A 21,938-nucleotide genomic window follows, 5' to 3' on the forward strand; every position below is an offset into this window, starting at 1 on the left:
CAGTGAAGGGAGAGGTGAGGTTGGAAGGAATGTGGTTTCACGTATGTACATGAGCCTTATATGTTGTGCGTGTGTTTTCTTTATAAACCCTTGATGGTTGAATCACTTTCTTCTCCATCTTTGGATTCCTCCTTGAGTGGGGATGGATTGATGACTTTCAGGGAGGTTTTGGTAAAAGGCGACTTTTCTGTACTTTGGGGCTGTTTTCTGTAAAAAAGGTTAGAGTGAGGGTACCCCAGAATGAACCTCACAGAAAAGTTGGTACCTTGTTTCAGGTGCCAAGTTCTTAAATTACAAACCTTGAATATAATTTGAGAATCATCATATTTCTTTGTTATACTTATGTATGGCATATGAAAATCAGCACATAACTTGGAAAACTGTATTTCATTTACTTATGAATGTTGTCTTTTAAAATGCAGGTGAAGCCATATAACATCTATATAACAATTGCCTATCCACCAGATACAGACACCCCAGGTTTTGCAGAAGAAAAAAAAACAAAGGTAGTATTTATCAGTATTTACTTTTGTATGTGTCTTTTGGTGTTGTCTTATCATGCTGCAGACTCCTTGTTTTTCTGACAGGTAGGTGGTGCCGTGGATAGAGTTCTGGGCCTAGAGTCAGGAAGACCTGAGTTCAAATTCAACCTCAGATACTTCCTAGCTGTGTGACTCTGGGCAAGTCACATGAACTGCTTTTGATCTATCTTTCCATAATCCTATACTTACATGGTTGATTTAAAAAAAAATCCTTAGTGCATTAGGTTTCATCTTGTTTTAATTTTTAGTGATAGAGATGCAAAAAAAAAATCATGGTTCAATCAATTAAAATTTATAACATTAAAAACACATAGCAGAAAACAAAAAGAAATTCAGGAATGGACACAAAGAGCCGTTTTGTTACTACCTTGTCAATTTTAATATATATTTTCCAAAAAAAAAATCTCAAACTGTAACAGAATTTCACAGTTTTATATATATTCTTCTTTTTTTTGTTCTTTATATATTGAAATGTTTGTGTTTGTTGAAAGACCTGCTCTTTCTCCAAAGGTTCCTATTTCTGATAAGGGTACTACAATTCTCATAATCACTCAAGACCTTAACTCAAGATCTGGGTTGCCTTTAGCCCCTCCCATTCCCCTACCACCAAAATCCAATCAGTTAACACATCTTGTCAATTCTTCTTCTATAACATCCTCCCCACTTCCAGTTTTTCCCCTATTCAACATTTCATCCACATAGCTGCCAAAATAAGCTTCCTAAGGCACAGGTCTGAACTTGTCATTCTTATACTCAAAAGTTTTCAGGATAAACTACAAACTCCTCAGGCTGATATTTCAGGCCCTCCACATTTTTCTAGATTATTTCATACTGTTCCCCTTCATGCACTCTCCTTTCTTGACAAAATCTCTGAAGTCGACATTCCCTCTCCTTGCTTTCATGCATTTGTACAATCAGTCTTAGGTCCTACTTCCCTGGAATACAGTCTTTCTTCCTCTTGGCCTCCTGGTCTTCCAGGCTTATCTCAAGTGCCACCTCCTCCCCGACTTCCCTGATCTCCTCCAATTTTAATACTCTTTTCCTTCTTGAACTACCTTGTATTTAGTTCTTTGGGTACATGTTACCTCCCTCTTATATGTGGTCTGTGAGGGCAGAGACTGTTTTGGATCTGATTTTCTGTCTTTGGCACTCAGCAAAGTACCTTGCACAAATAGAGTTATATATATGTATGTAGATACACACACATACATATACATACATACATATACACACACATGTGTTTGTTCAATCAAATCAAATGTTTGTTGGCTCAGAACTTCACAAGGGACAATCTACATCTTATAACTATATAATACACAAATAGCATATAGGATATACTTACATTTATATAATGCGCGCACATGTTTATTGATGGGCTAATGTCTGTCTCTCTTGAATTCTAGTCTAGCATCACCAACTGCCATGCTCCACAAATAGGGTGCTTGGTGAATTGAATCAAATATTTGTAGGCTCAGAACTTCACAAGGAACGACCTACTTCTCATTCTTATTCTTTGCTACTTTTGATAGTCTGTTGACCCACCTGGTCCTTGAAACTCTTCTCTTGGCTTAAGTGATGTTGAATTCTCAAGGTTTTCTTCTCTTATCTGAGTTGCCCCTTCACTGTCTCCTTCAAAGGTTTCTCTTCCTCTTCCCACCTCAAACTGTCTTGTTCCTCAGATTTCAGATCTCTGTCCTGTTCTTTTCTCTCTCGGGTGTCTCATTTGGTAATTGTATTTGTTCCTGTGCCTTCCTCTGCTGCCCCTCTGCAGAGAGATGCTCCCATGCCTATCTTTCAGCTCTGTCCTTTAAACTGCCCCTCCTTCTGACTTCCCTGTTTGTGTCACTCACCTGGGCTCCCTATTGTCATTGACTCTACCCTCTCCCTTGCCCCTTCCATAACCTGTCAGTGGCCAAATCCTGCCCACTACAGCTTCCAAACTTACATTTTTGTAGCACTCCAATGTTTGCAAAGCGCCTTCCTCACAACCACTCTGTGTAGTAGGTGGTGCCAGTATTACTATCCCCATTTTGTAGACAAAGAAACAGAAGTTCTGAGAGAGAGTAAGGAAATTGCCTGTGATCACAAAGCTAGTGAGTGTCTGATCAGAACCCGGCATGGGGCCTTCTCTGTACTCCACCCATGGGCTTTTCATTCTCCCTCCTGCCACATAGGTTTAGACTCCTGCCACCTCATCTGGATCACTGTAATAACCTTCTAACCAGTCTCCCCCAGGGCATCTCTTAAATTTCATTCTAATCTTTTTAATCCAATCCTGTCAAATCCTTCTTGAAATTATAAGCCTTCTTCAAGGGCTCCCCTTTGCCTATAAAGTCCTAAAAGAGATAGAATCTGCCCTGGATCATCCCCGATGTGGCCCAGGTTTTCCTATTTAGCTTCATTTCTCACTCCTTCTCTTTATGTACTCTAAGCTTCAACCATAGTACTACTGCTGTCTCTGAATGCACTTCTAATTTTCCTATCTCTGTGTTCTTGCTAATGCTATTGTTTCTGGTAAGAATGCCCTTTCATGGGCAGTTAGGTGGTGCAGAGTACCAGACTTGTAGTGAGGAAGACCTTGAGTTCAAATCTGGCCTCGGATACTAGCTGTGTGACCCTGGGCAAGTCACTTAACCCCTATTTGCCTCAGCTCCTCATCCATAAAATGGGAGCACACTGGAGAAGGAAAGGGCAAACCACTCCAGTATCTTTGCCAAGAAAAACCCGTGGACAAAAGTCACAAAGAGTCGGACATGATTGAACAACAGCAGAATGTCCTTTCTCCATCTCTGCCTGTTTGATTTCCTCTCCGTCTTTAAGGCCTGGTTCAAATGCCACCTCCTCCATGAGGCCTTTTCAGATACCCCTTAGCCAGAAGTAAGCTGTCTCTCCCTGAATTCTCATAGTATTTTATACCTTTCTTATTGCATTTTTCACATTATGTTTTGTATTAATAGTTGTGTATCCATATATCACATTCCCCCTACTAGACTTTAAGCTTCTACAGAGCAGGACCATGTCTTATTCCCCTTGTAGACCACTGGAACATATAGGACAGCGACTCATACCTACACTCACTAGCTTCTCTGGACCTCAGTTTCTCCAATCTGTAAAATGGAGATAATAATATGCTGTCTTCCTCACAGATTTGTTGTGAAATACTTTGAAAATTATACATTTCTTTTTATCTTTTTGTTTTTATTTATTTTTAATTTTTTTAATTAAGATTTTTTATTTTTAGTTTACAGCAATCAGTTCTGCATGATCCTGAGTTCCAGATTTTCTTCCTTTCCCTCTGCTCCTCCCTCCCCAAGATAGCATGGAATCCAATATATCTTCTACATATAACTTCACATTGAACTTATTTACACCATAATCAAGTTGTAAAGAAGAATTATAAATTTCTTTATAAATGTGTCATTGCTTTATTATATACTCACATATTTGTTGAATGAATGAATATATTGCCATCCTTGCCATGAATATTGAAGAGTGTATGTGTACATAGATATGCATATATATAATATTATACATAGAATATACACAACACACACAGACATGTACGTGTGTGTGTATATACACTATACAGGTCAGTATTAGCTTTGTAACTTCATCGTAGAGAGTTGCCTGGGTCACTGAAAAGTGAAGTCACTTGGCCTCTGTCACATTGCCAGGAGTGTATCAGAGACATGACTTGAAACACGAGTCATCCTGACTCCGAGGTTGGCTGGCTGAGCCCCTCTATGCAAGGGTTTTTTAACCTATTTTTGCATCTTGAACTCCTTTGGCAGTCTGGTGGAGCCTATGAACCCCTTCTCTGAATAATGTTTTTTTTTTATTATTTTTTGAATAATGTTTTTAAATGTGAATTTAAATACAAAAGATTACAAAGGAAATCCATTACCAATTTTTTTTTAAACTTACAGACTTCATTAAATTTTTCATTGATTTGCCTCTCCCTTGGGAGTTGATGGTCCTTAAGTTAAGAACTCCTGTCCTAGAGTGTTCTTGAACCTGAAATTTGATTAATTCACCCATAATTACCATTCATCAGGATAGCATTCCCGGCCTGAATTCAGGAAGACTCATCCAAGTTCAAATCCGGCCTCAGACACTTACTAGCTGTGTGACCCTAAGTCACTTAACCCTGTTTGCCTCTGTTTCCTCTGGGGTCACAAAGAGTCAAACATGACTGAAATGATTGAACCAACAATGGGAACAACAAGGCACATTTGACTAGAACTAACAACACAGTACCTGATGGCTCCAAATTATTTCATAAGAAGGGACACAAAAATATTTCTGCTCCCAACACTTTGCCTCAACAGCACAGGGAATTTCCAGACTTCTAACATGGACCTCAAAGCCATCAAAATAATACATATTTATTTATTTGTTTAAAATTGGCTTTATTTTTACATTACAGCCATGTACAGATTACTCTCACTTCTTGAGAGGTCTTTTGTAACAAAATAAAGAATTAAACCAATAATGGGGAGACTGCATCTGAAAGTACATGCAAAATTTCACATCTGTAGCATCACCTGACCTCTTTCTTTAAAAAAAAAATAACAAATATATTATCTCTCCCTTTTACCCCCACCTCATTGAAAAAGAAAAGAAAAGAAAAACAAATTTCTTATGACAAATATGCAAAGCATGCATATTTAAAATCTCAAGCAAGACACATTCTTTTCATGGTTGTATACAAAAACATTTATGTCTCATTCTGCACCTTAAATCAATCATCTCTCTATAATGGATAGCACCAGTAATACAAAATAATACAAATTCATTTCCAGAGTGAGATCACGGGGGGATCAGGAAAGGGCTCACGTAAGAAGGGAAATCTGAACTATGTCTTAAAGGAGGCTAAGGAATCTAAGGGACAGAGGGGAGCTGCCTCCCAGGCATGGGGGACCATGTGAGCAAGAGCATGGAGACAGGAAGTGTAATAATGTCATGCATGAGCCGTCCAAATCTCTGATAACCTTTTTACCTAACATAAACTTAATGTGTCATTAGAAAGGATCACAGTTGACTGTATACAGTTTCGTGCATCACTTTAAGGTTAGCTAATATTCCTGGCCACCTTTTGGATGGATTCTTTCCCTTTAGTTTACCCTTTAGATTAGTTAACCTGTTAGATTTCTTGGAACTTCTATTAGGAATTCCAGATAGTCCATTTTCCTTCAAATACCGTAGTTCTTTTGTGAATAGCTTAAAACTATCCTGTTCTTTTAAGAATTCTATTATTCTCTTGTAGGATAGGCTATATTTTTTGTTTTTAAATTGTCCCCCCAGTCCCAACTTACGTGTTATAATGAAAGAAAAAACAAACAAACCAATACTTGAGTCAAATGACCTAGGCTCCAATCCATACTCTGACATTTACTAATTAGGTAACTAAACCATTTAGCCTTCCTGAGCCTCAGGGAAAAAAACCCAAAACAATAATCCATTTAATATCTACCCAGTCTGGTAGTTGTATGAAAATATTTTGTCGAGTGCTGTAAAACTGTTTGTCTCTGATGAAATTAGAAAGTTGCAGTGTTACTTCTTAAGGAAAAATGTTTTAGTGTTTAATGATAATTTGCATTTATTTTCTGTTTTGTAGTTTTAAAAAAGTGAAATTTGTGAGAAAGGTCCTTACAGCATCCTTTTGAAATTGTCAGTGAAAGTATTGTCACTCCAGTTTCATAGATGAGGAAACTGGGTCTCAGAGAGTTAAAGCTTATTGTAATCAAATGCTAGTATCAGAGTCAAGACTCCAACTCTGCTGATTTCTTAAAAAAAAATTATTCATTCATTCATTCATTCATTCATTTTGGCGAGGCAGTTGGGGTTAAGTGACTTTACCAGGGTCACACAGCTAGTAAGTGTCAAGGGTCTGAGGCCACATTTGAGCTCAGGTCCTCGTGACTCCAAGGCCCATGCTCTATCCACTGTGCCACCTAACTGCCCTGATTTTTTTTTTAATTTTTTGATAACACCATGTTACTTCTGGAGTGATTGGTCCTTACTGCCTTAAATTCTGGAATTTATGATAGTTTCCTTGCTATTTTGTAAGAATTCTTACTAAGTCTTAAGATCTTTGGAAGAAAATTGGCACCTAATATGCCATGGCCTTAGCATTTGTAAGACATATTTATAGTTTAGAAGCTTTTTCCCCTGTGTTTCTCTCTTTCTCTTTATATTGCTTTCTCTTTATGTTTTTCCCTCTCTTCCTGGTCTCTTTTTCCCTGTCTTTTTCTGTCATTTCATCCACCATTTAAATTTAAGCCAGATGTCTTGTCTTAGGGTAGAACAGATTAATCTGTTTTTAGAGAAGCTCTGGTAAGCAGATTTATAACATTGGGTAAATAGATTTTTGTTCCTGGAGTGGGGATAACAGTACATGATGATTTCATTTTTACTCAGCCTCCAGGATAAATCTTTCAATGCGTTTCTTTTCCCCAGCAAAATGCTGGGTAAGGACAATTCTCCATTGTTTCCTTTGGGCCCTTGGGGAGGTACTGCCACTAGTGTGTGCTAAGAGAATTAGTTAACTAGTGCTATCGCCACTAGTGTGTGCTAGAGAGCTAGTTAACCAACTCCATAGAGCCAGTGAGCTAGAAGAATTGGCACACCCTCCAAAGAGCCAGCATCTGGATCTTAGACTGATTCCCATACCTTGGAAATTGTTACCTCAGTGCTATGACTTGACTTTTCTCTTTTAAAATACTTCATAAAGTACGTTGTTGTTGTTCAAATTATGCAATTACCTTCAATTATAAAATGCAGCTGCTTTTGATGGTTTGGCACAATTATGATTTAACGTCATGTTCGCCATAAGGCTTGTGTTGGGACTTTCTGTTGCAGATGTCCTTATTCTTCTATGTATTCTCATCAGATTGATTCTGAAATAGCCAGAAATCATGCCATTCCAAGCATATGTAGTCTTAGTTTTTGTTTGTTTGTTTTCTCTCATGCAAACATCTTATCTCAATAAATGACCTGTATGGGTTAGACCACATAACCTCTGAGGTCTTTTTCAATCCTCATGAGCTTACAGTCCTTGGAAAAAGACTATTTGAACCTGGGAGCTCTGCGATAGAGCTGTAGGGTTTGCAGAGTTTTTTACATATGCCATCTCATTTAGTCCTCACAACAATCCTGTAAAGTAAGTGCTGCTATCATCTCCATTTTACATTTGTAAAGTATTTTAAGGTTGGCAAAGAACTTATAGACTCAGTTGATTCTCACAACTTTGAGATAGGTGTTACTACCATTCCCATTTTATAGATTAAGAAACTGAGGCACAGAGCAGCTAAATGACTTGTCCAGAGTCATACAAAGTCTTTGGGCCTCCAGGTCCCACCTAGTCTATACCATCTAGTTACTTGCCCAAGGTCACACACTAATGTCTGAGGCCGAATTTGAACTCAGATCTTCCTCACTCTAAGTCCAGCTCTTTACCCACTTGTGCCATCTAGTGAATATATTATATTATTAAATGTACTAGAAAGCAAGCTGCTTGACTGGAAGAATGGGCCCTTTATAGATGACTAGTATTTACATAGCACTTTAAGTGTTTTACATATGTCATCTCATTGTCCACAGACCCAAAAGCTGAAATTTTATTAGGTTATCTATTCATCAGTTTGCCATAGGAATAGGGATAAGGAATAGTTTCCTATGGACTGATTAGAGATTTGTAGGAAGGCCCCTCTCTACTTCCCAAAGCTGCACTAGCATTCCTTAGGCTGATACTAAACTGACTCTTTGCTGAAGTCTTCAGCTAATAGGGCGAGATAGGCTATCAGCCAAGCCTGTTCATATGTGAGGATTATCAAAACTTTAGTGCTAATCTTCAGTCAGAACTTTTCTAAGCCACAAAGTGCAATCTACCCTCTGTCCAAGGTACTGCCTGTCAATTGGCAGCCTGGAGGGGAGGGTCCAGAGAAGGACGGTTTCTATATATGCACAAGTGTATTTCCCCTCCCACTGGAGAGAGAAAATGGGTACCTTATGGAAAACTGGGCATCACTTTACTTATACTACCCCTGGGCTGAATTTTACTATCACTATGTAATAGCAGGCACCCGTAAATTTCAGACATTTTCCTGAATATAAGAACTTAATCAAAAATGAGAACATTAAAAAATCTAGAAAATTATTTCCCTATGGAAAGCAATCTCAGCTTTTAATTTAATTAGCATTGTAATGATATTGACACATAAACTTTCTTCTTCCTAAGCCTTTAGAGACTCAGCTTATTTCAGAGACCTCATCACTTTGCAAACCAGAACAGGTGGCAAAACAAATTGTCAAAGATGCCACGGTAAGTAAAATCTCTATTTTTTTTCTTTTTTTACTTGGATAGGCAGCACCACATGCTTAGAAAGACATATACCCCAAGCTTCTTTCAAAACATAAATCATAATTGTATGTAGTTTTTAATGGAACTGATTTGACTTACTAAGTGAATAGAATTCAAAATATTTAATGTCAGGTGCCGTTCTTTCTCTCTTGAGTACTCTAATAACAGAATTCTGAACACAGTGTTTCTTAACATCAAAAGCAAGTTCTTCTTAAAGAATCCAAGTTCATTAAAAAGACTGTTGTATGATCTCAAACATGAAGAGCTTATTAGATGTTAAAAATCATACTCTCTATAGATGCCATGTGTTATGTATCTGCTTCTTCCTTTTTAGAGCAATTTTTAAAAATTATTCAGAGGTTTACTATTCTATTTAACTCACCAGGAGCCTCCGGTCTCTTTCTTCCTCCTATTGTCCATTACTAATTTCCTGAATGTTAACTAGTAATTATAAAATGTAATGAATTTTCAGGGTATCTCATAACTTCCTCTTTGCAAATAGGTTTTCTAAAGCAGCAGTGTTAGTTTGCTGTAAGAGAGGGCTTATAGTCACAAAGCTGTCAAATTATCTTGGACTTGAGTTAACCAGAAAAATCAGAAAATACTTGTGAGTTATTCAGCCTTTTAGAATTGTAAGATCATAGATTTAAGCCTGAAAGAACCTTTGAGGTCATCTAATCCAACCCCATTTTTAGGAGAGGAAACTGAAGCCTAGAAGGGCTAAGTGATTTGTCTAGGGGGCAAAGCCAGTTGGGACTTGAACCCATACCCATTATCTTCAAGTTGAGAATTCTTTGTAATGTACCAGTCAATAAACATTTATTAAGTATCTACTCTGTGCCAGGGAATATAGTAGGTGATAGATATATAATCAAAAATGAAATAATCCCTGCCCTTAAGGAGCTTATATTCTACTTGAGAAAGCAGCCCATACACAAATAAATACAAATTTAAAAAATTCATAATAGTTTCAGGGGAGTACCAACAATTGAAATAATCAGGAATAGCCTTTTGCAGGAAGTGGCCCTTGAGATGAACCTTAAAGGGAGCTAGAAATCCTAAGAGGTCAAGGTGAGGATGGATAGCATTTCAGAAATAAGAGCCAGCCTGTGCAAAGATATGGTGGTGGGAAATGACATTCCATGAAAGGAGAACAACAAATAGATTTAACAAAAACATAGCACATTTAGGGGAATTAATAAAAAATCAGTCAGGAAAGGTAGATTAGAACCAGGTTGTCAGGGGTTACAAATATAAAACAAAAGAATTTTTATTTTATCCTAGAGGTGATAGGGAACCACTGAAGGTTCCTGAGCAGGGGAGTGATAGTAATAGCAAATTGGCAGTTGCGTGGAAAATAGAGAAGGGAGACACAATGAGGCAGAGAGAAAAGCTAGGAAACATTGCAGTAATTCATGTAAGAGGTGGATGAGGGCTTGAATTATGGTGAAGGCCATATGAGTGTGGAAAAAAAATGGGAATGGATATAAAACATGTTAGGAAGGTAGAATTAACAAGATTTTGTGGATTGGAAATGTGGGTGTATGGGGGGGAGTGAAGAGTTGAGGAGGATGCTGAAGCAAACTTAGGTACCTAGAAGGGTAGAGACGCCATTGGCTGAATAGGAAAGTCAATAGGATGAATGGGTTTAGAAGGAAAGACAATGAGTTCTGTTTTGAACATGGCAAGCTGAAGATGTCTATGGGACAATCCAGGTATATGTCCAGCAGGCACTTGGTGAAGTGGAACTGGAGCGCAGGAGAGAGATGAGGACTGTATGGGTCGATTTGGAAGTCATCTTCATAGATAGGACGTAGATAGGACAGTAGAACCCGTGGCAGCTAACGAGTGTATCTATAGAAAGAAGAGAGGGCCCAGGTAGGAGAGCCTTGGGGTGTACCCATGCAGAGAAAGCAGGCCACGGATGATGAATCCTGTGAAGGAAGAATTAGTCAGAAAGGAGAGAACCAGAGAGAGCAGTGTCGAGACCTGTAGGGGAAGAGGATATTGAGAAGAAGGAGGAATTCACCAACACTGCAGAGAGGTTAGGAAGGATGACCACTGCTAGAACTATTTCTTACCTGGGAAAGGGGTTGTTTATCTTATTGTATTTCAAGTTCAGAGCTAATAAGCCCAAGGGTTTTAAACTGACCCTAAGGGGTTCTCTGTGCTTGGTGAGTGTCCACAGAGCCATTCAAAGACTTACCTGCACAAAGGCATATGTGTCCAACCCTTAGCTTGCCTAACGAAGTAGGAGTCAATAACTGGGAATCCAGAGGTTTTTGTTCTTTAGCCAAGGTCAGCATTAATCTAAGCAGGGGAGCAAGCAGGGAGTATCTTCCTGCTATTGCCATTAGCCACTCCTTCTTTTCTTATTTTCCAGCAAGGAAATTTTAATAGTTCCATTGGCTCAGATGGATACATGCTGTCATCACTGACCTGTGGAATGTCGCCAGTAACTTCTATTACGGAAGGTCTCCAGCAGGTAAGTTCAGGGGGTCAGTATATGAAGAAAGTATCTCATTTTTAATCCTAGAGGATAGAGGGTTGAGGGAAGTATTAATCACAGCAGCTTTTCAATATATGAAGGGTTTTTACTGGAAAGATGAGCTCTTTTCTGTTTCTACCAGGAATGTGAAAAGGAGATAGGTTTAAATTACAATGTGACAGCATTAAGCAGGTAAAATTCACTGCTAATAAACATTATAAGACACTATGGAAGAGGTTATCTGGGGGTGGGAAGGGAAGGGAAGGGAAGGGAGTTTCCATCTCTTTGGAATGACCTAGGTGTGGTCCTGTCCAAAAGGGTGTGTACTTTGGGGACTGGGAGGGTGGGGGTGGGGAAAGAATGGACTAGAAAATTTTAGATTATTTATTAAGTATGTATGGAGTGTGTCAGGTTGGTGGTACAGTGGACAGAGTGTAGGGCCTGGAGTCAGGAAGACTCCTCTTCCTAAGTTCAAATCCATTCTCAGACACTTACTAGTTGTGTGACCTTGGGCAAGTCACTTCACCCTGTTTGGCTCAGTTTCCTTATCTGTAAAATGAACTGGAGAAGGAAATGGCAAACCTCTCCATCATCTTTGCCAAGAAAATCCCAAATGGGGTCACAAAGAGGCAGACATGCCTGAAAACAACTGAACAACAACAAAATATATGGAATACCTTCCATATATCCAACCCTGTGTTATGTACTTCGGGGGATTCAATTCCTTAAGGGCAGGGACTGTTTTGTTTTTAGATTTGGTTCTAGGTAGAGGACTATGGAGGACACTGAAGAGGTTAGAATTAGGAAGGCATAAAAGTGCAAATTAATTTGTATTGGGAGAACATGGAAGAGATTGGCTTATCCGTGGCTCAGTTTGAACAGCAGAAAATTAGGTTGAATACATTGATGGGGAGCAAATAATGAAGTGCTTAGAAAATCTGGTGGTTAGGTGGCACAGTGGGTAAGAGCATTGGACTAAGGAGTCAGGAAGACCTGGGTTCAAATTCAGCGTCAGACACTGGGCAAGTCGTTTAACTTCTCTGTGCCTCAGTTTCCTCCATCTGTAAAATGGGGATGATAGTAATACAATAGCACCTCCTTCCCAGGGTTATTGTGAGGACCAAATGAGATAACACATATGTACAGTGCTTTATAAATTGTAAACCATATGTAAATGCTAGGTATTACTATTGTTAAAATCAGAAGAAGGAGATGAGACTTGATCCTCATAGGCAACAACAAGCTACCAGAGGTTCTTATAAATCATGTTTTTGTTGTGAACGTGGCATTTGTAGGAATGTAGATTTGGCAGCAATATGAAGGATGTATTGTTGTGGGACAGCGACCAGATTCAGGAGAACCAGTTAGGAGAGCCAGATCACAGTGGTGTCACTAAAGATGGGAAGGAAGGGAGGAAGGAAGGAAAGGAGGAAGGAAGGAGGGAAGGAAGGAAGGAGGGAGGGAAGGAAAGGAAAGGAAGGGAGGAAGGAAGGAGGGAAGGAAGGGAGGGAGGGAGAAGGAAGAAGAGAGGGAGGAGGAAAGGAAGGAGGGAGGGAGGAGGGAAGGAAGGAAAGAGGGAAGGAAGGGAAGGAAGGAAAGAGGGAGGAGAGGAAGGAGGGAAGGTAAGGGAAGGAAAGGAGGGGAAGAAGGAGGGAAGGAAGGAGGGAGGGAAGGAAGGGAGGGAGAAGGAAGGAGAGAGAGAGGAGGGAAGGAAGGGAAGGAAAGAGGGAGGGAAGGAAGGAAGGAGGGAGGAGGGAAGAAGGGAAGGAAGGAAGGAGGGAAGGAAGGGAAGGAAGGAAGGAAGGAAAGAGGGAGGAAAGGAAGGAGGGAAGGGAAGGAAAGGAAGGAAGGAACAAAGGAACGAAGGGAGGAAGGACAGACTGATTAAGCACCTGCTATGTGTCAGGCACTACGGTAAGCACTTTAAAAATAGTATTTCAGGTAGGTGCTATTTTGACAGCAGTAGCAGTAGTTACACAGCTAATCCGAGGCCAGATTTGAACACAGGTCTTGTAGGACACACAGGCTGAGTGCTCTATCCATCGCGCCACCTAGCCGACCCCCAAAATCCAAGTGATATTTTGTAAGAAGAATCAGAAGACTTCATGACAGGTTTGGCATAGCAATAAAGGAATGAGCTTTTAATACCCTAATACTTCAATCTATCTAATAATCAACAAGCATTTATTAAGCTCCTACTAAGTGCCAGGCTCCAAGGATACAGAGACAGAAATGAAACATTCTATCATCAACATGTACGTACAAAAGTATATAGATATATAGTATACATATAGAGAGAGATATATAGAGATATATAGTATACATATAGAATTATATAGAAAACAAATGCAAGGTAATTTTGGAACTAAAGCACTAAGAGCTTGAGAGAATCAGGGAAGGCCTCATGTAGAAGGTGGTCCTTGAACTGGAAAGAAAGAATTCTAATAGCTGGAGATAAGCAGGGAGTACAATTCAGGCATGAAGAACATCCAGCCAGCATGAAAACATAGAGATTATAGATGATATGTAATGTATGAGGAACTACAATCAGGTCAGCCTGGCTGGGCTACGGAGTATAGGTTGGAAAGGTTGGTTGGTTGTCCTTCATTCTCGAAGAGGACCAAAATGACATCACTATGCTAGAGTCAAATGTCAACGTGTCCGACTGTAGCTGATCAGACCAATATGAGCTCAGAATGCTCTACTGCAGGTCGGGCACAAATAGTTCATGTGAACATTTGGGGTGGATACTCTAAATTTGTGCATCCTGTGTTTCCTTTGAGCTGTTTCAATTCTGCTTTGCTCATAGAACACAGCACCTTCTCTGATGTGGGAACACCATGCTGAGCCAGTCCTGTGCCAGTGTCTCCTATGTCACACAATCAGTTCCAAAATTCTTGAGAGAGACTTTGAGAGTGTCCTTGTATTGCTTGTTCTGACCACCATGTTTGCCCTGTGTGAGTTCTCCAAAAAATAGTCTTTTTGGCAAGCGTACATTTTGCATTTGAACAACGTGACCAGCCCATCAGAGTTGCATTCTCTGAAGCAGAATTTAAATGCTTGGCAATTTAGTTCAGTAAGGACCTCAGTGTCTGGTACCTTATCCTGCCAGGTGATCCTCAGAATCTTCCTAACACAATTCAAATGGAAGCGATTCAGTTTCCTGGCATGGCACTGGTAGACCGTCCAGATTTCACAGGCATACAACAATGAGGTCAGCACAACGGCTCTGTAGACCTTCAGTATGGTAATCAGTCTAATGCATAGACAGAGCATGGATTAAGCTATCATCATGTGTCAGGCACCGTGCACTAAGTGCTGCTGGTCTTAATATAATCAAGCAAGAAAGTTCCTTCCTTCATGTAGCCTATATTCTAATGGGACAGGGAGAAGGGAGACAGTAAAGGGAGGTGCTGCAAAGCAGAAGGGGCGTGGTGAGAAGATGGCTAAGGCCCCTTGTAAATTTTTGGAGGCAATCGAGGTTAAGTGACTTGCCCAGGGTCACATAGCTAGTTGGAGGTGAGATTTGAAATCAGGTTCTCCTGACTTCAGGGTCAGCACTCTATCCTAACTGCCCCTTGTAAGTTAAGATCATCTATCAAGGATGGGGATCCCAGAGGTGGAATCTATGGATTGGGAGGGAGGGAAATGAGGTTGATGGCTGGAGAGCAGGCATTGTGGTGAGGATATTGCAATAATCTAGGCAAGAGGTGATAAAGACCTGACCTAGAGTAGTGACTATGGGAGTAGAGAAAAAGGGAAAGATGAGAGAGACATAATGGGAGAAATCACAATATTTGGAAACTAGATATATGGGGTATGGGGGAATAAGGGATAGTTTACTGAGGAAATGTACCCAGGAGACTATAAAGATGGTGGTGCCTTCAGCAGACATTGGGAAGTTCAGGAGAGAGCTATATTTTGGGGAAAGATGATGAGTTCTTAGTTGGACATGATGAGCCTGAAGTTCAGGGGAGAGAGTAGAGCTGGGTACATAGATCTAGGTGTCATCTACATTGATTTGACAATTAAAGCCATTGGAGCTGATGAGGTCACCAACTGAGAGTGTAGAGAAGAGAGTCCAGGATAATCTTGGAGTTTACCCAAAGTTGGGGAATGACATAGATGGACAGCCAACAAAAGAGACTGGAGAGAAGCAGTCATTATCAGAAGGAGGACCAAGAGAATGTCATGAAAACTCAGAGGATATAGTGTCTGGGAAGAGAGGGTAGTGAATAGTGTCAAATATTACAGTGAGTTTGAGAGGGATGAGGATTGAATAAAGGTCATCAGATTTGGCAATTATGAGTAACTTTGGAGAGAATGACTTCAGTTGAGAGATGAGATTGGAAGCTACATTGCAAAAGGTTGAGAGAGGAAAGGAAGTAGAGAAAGGGTAGAAAGTTATGTGATCATAGCTCGGGGGAATGGTAGGGTCTAGTGAGGGGTATTTGTATATACAGAGAGACTGAAGATCAGAATGTGCAGAGATATATACAGAGAGAATGAAGATCAGAGGGAGGATGTATAGGGGGAGGGGATGGTTCAGTCTGCTGGAGAAGATGGAAGGGATGGAATTATGGGTACATATAGAGGGGTTGGTCTTGGTAAGGAGAAGGACCGTGTCTTCATCAAAGATGGAAGTAAAGGAGAGACTGGGGAATGTGTTTGGGAATGTAGAGAAGGGGAAAAGAAAGAGTTCGTGCTGAATAGTCTGTAGTTTCTCAGCTGAAAAAGTCGGGGTGGAGGTGGGCAGGAGATAATATGAGAGGTTTGAGGAGAAGTTTAGAAAGCCCCTGTGGGAAACAGAACAGGAAATAAGTAAGATAGGATCAAAAGGATTTCTTTGCTGCAATGACAACCCAGTTGAGATTAAATAACATAAATTTGTAGTATAGTTCAATTGTAGGATTTCCTCCAAATCTGTTCAGTAGTTTATGGATAGGAGAGGAAAAGGCAGATGGTTGGAGTAATGCAGGGTTGGGCTTTGGCTAGATGTAAGAATATATGGAACAAGGGGGCACAGCATTTAAGAACAGATGAGAGTGTGGTGTTGGACTAATTGTCATTAGAGTCAAAAATGCAAAAGGAATAAAGTGAAGTTAAAATAGGGGTGATGACCTGGGAGAGTACTGAGGAATGGAAAGATGGGCAGTTTCAGTAAAAATGAAAAATAGTTGTAAGAGTTAAGCAGGAAAAGGGATAGGATGCTAGAAGATTATGATCTGGGAAAAAATAATTCTGGAGTTTATTTTATCATCATCATCATCATAGCTAGTATTTATATAGTACTTTAAGGATTGCAAAACAGATACATCCTTTAACCCTTACTAATACCGTATCAAGTAGGTATTGTGTTATTCCTATTTTGCAATGCCACAGTCCTTTAAAAATACTTAAGTAAACATGCAAACATGCATGCTTATGTATCAGGCATTTCATGCTTGAACATGAGCTGAGTCATCTCCAGTTGTTTTGACTCTGATGACTCTGGAGGAAAGAGTGATGCTAATAACTTTGCACAGCTCTGCCTCACTCAAATCCAATTCACTCACAAGTCAACATCGCATCCTGATGTAATTGGTCTTCTTCGAGAACAAAGGACCAACGATAAGGAAATTAAGGCTGGAGAGGTTAAATGACTGGGCCAGGACCACACAGCTAGTCTCTGAGAGAGGGTTGGAACTTAGGTCATCCTGACTCTCAGTGCCCCATCCACTGTGCTACCCAGCTACTTCATACAAATATGATGACAAGGCTGAAGGCTGTGACCATCTCTGTGTAGAGCTGAGGTAGAGTGGAGTGGGGCGCGGCACAGGAGTTAAAGAGATGGGAGACTTGGGGAATTAGAGAGTGTGAGTGGATATCAACATGTTGATATCCCCTGGTAAAAAAAGCAGGACTTACATTAGAGAGGGAGACATTGGGGTACTGAATTCCTTGAGAAAGGAGGTAGAATGACCTGTGGGCTCATAGCTCACTGCCTCTAGGATTTGGATTGGGTGATAAATCTGGAGAGAGTAAACCTCAGAGGACAAGAGGTTACAAATGTGTTTCTTCTTTTTGTAGTTCATGTGAATGTTGTTTTTACAATTGAAATTCTCGGTAGGGCTTTCTTTCATTTAAAGCAGACTAGAATGTGTCTGAGAAAATAACCCAGTCCAATGTGAGGATGCCCTTAAAAGCACTTTTGACATGACTAATGTGGAAATATAATTAATATGATTATACATGTATAACCTACATCAGACTGCTTGCTACCTTGGGGAGGAGGGAGGGAAGGGGGAAAATTTGGAACTCAAAATATTATAAAACTATCTTTACATGTAATTGGGAAAAAAATACTATTAAGTGGAGGCGAGAAAGCACTTTTGAAATAATCTGTTGAATGAACTGAAGACTCTCAGTCACTTCCCTTTATCTCATCTCCCTCTCCCCACCACTTTCTCTTTCAGATAGTTACCATGGGTCTCTTTCGAACCTTTGCTTTATTCTACCTTGGAAGTTTTGATAGAATCATCCGACGATGTATGATCCAGAGGGCAAAGTCTGAAACTGTGGACAAAACGGCTTGATCATCATTCCAAAAAGCAAAGGATGGTTATCCAACAATTTGGACAGCTTGCTGCTAACTGGGATCTGACCTATAGACTCTGGTGCAAGTGATTTGGATGCATAGAGTTTGAACACCTCTTTCTTCTTTCGGAACCTGGATGAAAGCAAGAAGACAAAAATACAATTCCAGGAAATATTAATACTATGCAAATATGAGGATGAAGACTTTTGATTCTCTGGGTTCTGAGGTAGAGAGATGATGGTATGGCAAATGATGGACTGTAAGAAGTGGGGGAAAGTAGGATTTCAGACTGGGTTACTTGCTGGTAATTCTGAATAACGACTTGCATTTCTTTTCTCTTATTCTTTCCCCATCCCCCTACCCCGGTGGTGGTAGAGACCAAAAATGAATTTTGTGGCACATAAAGTCATGAAGATTTTTTTAATTGTTTAGGTCTCAACCAATTTTTAGGGTGATTTTCAAAACTCAGCTTACTTGATTCCTGACAATTTTTTCCCATTGTCAATAGGTTTAAACTGATACCCTTTTACAGTATAGCCATCATGCTTCTATCTACTCCTGGTGAAAAAAATGTTAGATGGCAACACTATCTCTCAACGATCCCAAATGGAAGCAAATTTCACTGTATGACCACAGTTGCGAATTGGGAGTAAGAGGAGATGGGGGGCGGTAGAGAGCAGGGTGGTGCCACGAGCTATAATTTAAAAGACAAATATTTCCTAGAGAGAGTTTTTAAAAATTCCTCTCCAGGTTAAAATGCTTGGGAAATTTCCCTCTACTAACCTATGGTGAAAAGGCAGTCTTCTAAAATGATTTTTTGAGGAAAAAATAAAATTTTAGAATCTTCATTGTTTACAATATCTTAAATAGCCATAACCTGAAATTCATATATTCCATTTTATCTTATTAATTTCCTTTCCTCTTCACTTTTACCTAAGATAGTACTGTGATATTTACATAAAAAACAAATTAAATTTAATAAGAAAATTTGTGTCGATTAAAACACAAATTGTGAAATTCTTCCAGTGGCATATACTTAACTTTCATGAAGGCTGAAGATTGAATAGATAAATTTTGTTCATTGATCAAGATGATAAGGCCTGTGATTCACAATGCATCAGTTCAAACCAGACAAAACAGAAGACCAATGCCATACTTTTCTAAAAATTTATTAGCGCAACCCACACTTTGCTATGAGAGATTCTTACCTTTGCACCGTATGTTAATGATGCCTATATAACCTACCCTAGCAATGCTTTTTTAAGCCGTTATCTCTAAGAACCCCCTTGCTCCCAGGAATGCTGTTTCCAACGAGCAGGACCATTGTTCATTTAATGGACTTCCATAGTAAGTGCCTATGATGAGCTTTAGCAAATGCTGCTTGTTTCATACTGGTCATTATCAGCTCTTCTCAGTTGGAGGGCTCGTCTGCATTTCCATTCTAAAGTCCTCTCCTAGGTGCATTTGTATAGTGAGGCCATTTGGATTCATTTTTATGGAAATAGGCCTCTTCTGGTGGTCACATAGAAAGGATTTTGTTTAAAAAAATCATATATATGTATGTGCATATATACATATAGATATACATATATACTTGTAGCAAAACTGGGGAGGGGAGTAAATATATTGCTCTTGATCTTTGGAACTTCTTGGTTTAATTTTAAAATAAAATGGTGTTGAATGCCTTTAATCCATGATAGCTTGATATAGGTTGCTTGCAGTGACTTCATAACATTGAGAATAATACTTTCTTAGTTGTGGCATCCAGGGTAGTCTAAAGATATGACTTTTAGACCAAGCAAAGTTACACATGATAGCAGATCTGCTGAAGTGATATTTCAAGGGAAATATCAGGCTTGTTTGTTACATAAGTATTCCTTGTTATATACAGCTATACCATTAAAAGGATCTGACCTCAACCAAAGCACGAGAATGTTTTAAAGTCTATAGCTCTAGTTTTTTCCTAGCTGGCTCAGGTAGGCAAATGATTCTCATAATATTAATTAGCCTTTTCCTTCCAAAAGTTTCCTGAGCCAGATTATTTTGATAGTGTCCCTCTGTTAGGACCCCCATCCTTCAGAGAGCTCATTTTATTCCTGCAAATAGGGTAAATTGTGCCCATGGTAAAAGATATTCAATGATACTTATACTGAAAAGCTGGTCTTTCTTCTCTACATGATCTGCAACAGTTTATGACAAGAATTTCAGTTCTGGAGTCCTTGGCTCCAAGTGGTTTGAGTTGCTTCATTTTATTATATGTATATTTATTTTTAAAACTTTTAATTGCATTTAGTCTTAAAAGTTCTATAAGAGATTTAGAGAACCATTCATGGTCTTCCTAGTTTTTAAAGGATAAACCCTATTGATCATTTTTTGTCCACTTTAACAATTTGCACAATTGATAGAAGAAAAGCTAAAATATTATATTATTGTGAGCTTTGCAGGTTAGGTTGACATCCTAGTGACACTAATTTTTACATGTTTACTGCAGATTCTTTCTTTGGTTATGTTCAGTATATTACTGTCAGTTTCTGCACAAGTCTTTCAAGAGGATTTTTCAGTAGGTTAGATGGCAGAAGTGTGGCAAAAACATAAAGAAAGAAAAAGTAGATCATGTGTCTACCAGGCAAAATGGATACTAAAATAACTTTTCTCTCCCACCATTATCTGAACCACAGATTTAATTAGTTTGTTGTGTCATGTTCTCAATAAAACATGGATGTCCATTTGTGACCAACTTTCAAAATTTGTACTTTTTTTGATAGTCTAAATGCATTGTATCTTTCCCATTCCTCTATCATTCCCAGGAGGCATTACATTCAGTGTATATACTAATCACGATGTAACTCCAACCATCCTATATCTCCCTGCTTATAACCATGGTGTGGGGCAGTAACAATAGATTTAATATTTTATTAAGTCTAAAAAGAAGGGAATAGCTAGTTATATTTTTCTTGATGTGAAAATTCTACACACTTTTAAATTGAAAAGAGTGTATGTATATGGTTATTTTGATACATACCAGAGCTTGGGCTTGCTGCTTCATGAGCATTTGTGCCAGAACTGTAAACTAATTTTCTTATCTTGTATTTCTCAGAAACAAAAAATAAATGGGGAACGAGGTTTACAGATTTGAGGGTTTATTTTTATGTAGACGGTGCTTTCTTTAGATACTTGAGCACAATAAAAAAAAGTTTGTGCTATCTAACCTTTGCATTCCAAGCACTTGAAGAGTATGGAATTTTTTAAAAGCACGTAATATGGTTCCAGTAAATGTTTTATACATTTAACTCCCCCTACCCCACCCCCTCCGCAAGGAAGTAGAATGTGAGACTAGAAGTTAGAAGATCTGAGTTCAGGTGTGTTAGCTACATGACCCTGAGCAAATCATAACCACTCAGAAACTATTTCCTCTTGCAAAATGGGGATAATAATTTGAGCTCACTTTTCTAAAATGTGTTGGAGTTTGTCAAGTGCTTTCCTTAGAGGAACCCTCTAAGGAGGGTGGGGTAAAGATGTTTATGCCCATTTTATAGAGGGGGAAATTGAGAATCAGAGGTTAAGTGATTTGACCAGGGTCACAGAACTGGTGAGTGGAAGAGAACCAGGACTTGGACCCAAGTCTTCTACTACACCAGCTTAAACTATATCTCAGGATTGTTTTGAGGATCAAATGATACGCAAGAAACTGCAAAACATGTATAGTATTATTATTTTTTGACCTGTGTTTATACATCCCTTTCATTGGAAGTTCAAGGGAGAAAGAGGAAAGAAAATTTTCAATTTCAGTTCAAAATCTAATGATTTGGAGTTTAAAAGCAAAGAAATGTCCTGCCTGTACGTACATAAATGGTACTCAGCCTCTGACTGCCAAGTTGTTCCATCCTTATTTGATTACAAATAGCAACAGGTTATAAATACACAATAATTCAAGAACAATTAATTTTGTTCCTCAATCTTTAGCTTTTT

The 21,938-nt window shown here is 39.1% G+C and overlaps 1 protein-coding gene across 1 annotated transcript in view; it reads left to right on the forward strand.

The window, feature by feature from the left end:
- KDSR (3-ketodihydrosphingosine reductase) overlaps window positions 1-21,096 on the forward strand; it is a 63,046-nt gene extending 41,950 nt beyond the window's left edge. Inside the window, exons 7-10 of the mRNA XM_036760970.1 lie at window positions 423-506; window positions 8,782-8,865; window positions 11,288-11,389; window positions 17,848-21,096. Coding sequence (XP_036616865.1) covers window positions 423-506; window positions 8,782-8,865; window positions 11,288-11,389; window positions 17,848-17,967 — 390 coding nt within the window. The 3' untranslated portion in view covers window positions 17,968-21,096. The remainder of the gene's footprint in view (window positions 1-422; window positions 507-8,781; window positions 8,866-11,287; window positions 11,390-17,847) is intronic.
- The last annotated feature ends 842 nt before the right edge of the window (window positions 21,097-21,938 follow it).

Source organism: Trichosurus vulpecula, chromosome 1, assembly GCF_011100635.1.
Source record: "Trichosurus vulpecula isolate mTriVul1 chromosome 1, mTriVul1.pri, whole genome shotgun sequence".
NCBI classification, from domain to species: domain Eukaryota; kingdom Metazoa; phylum Chordata; class Mammalia; order Diprotodontia; family Phalangeridae; genus Trichosurus; species Trichosurus vulpecula.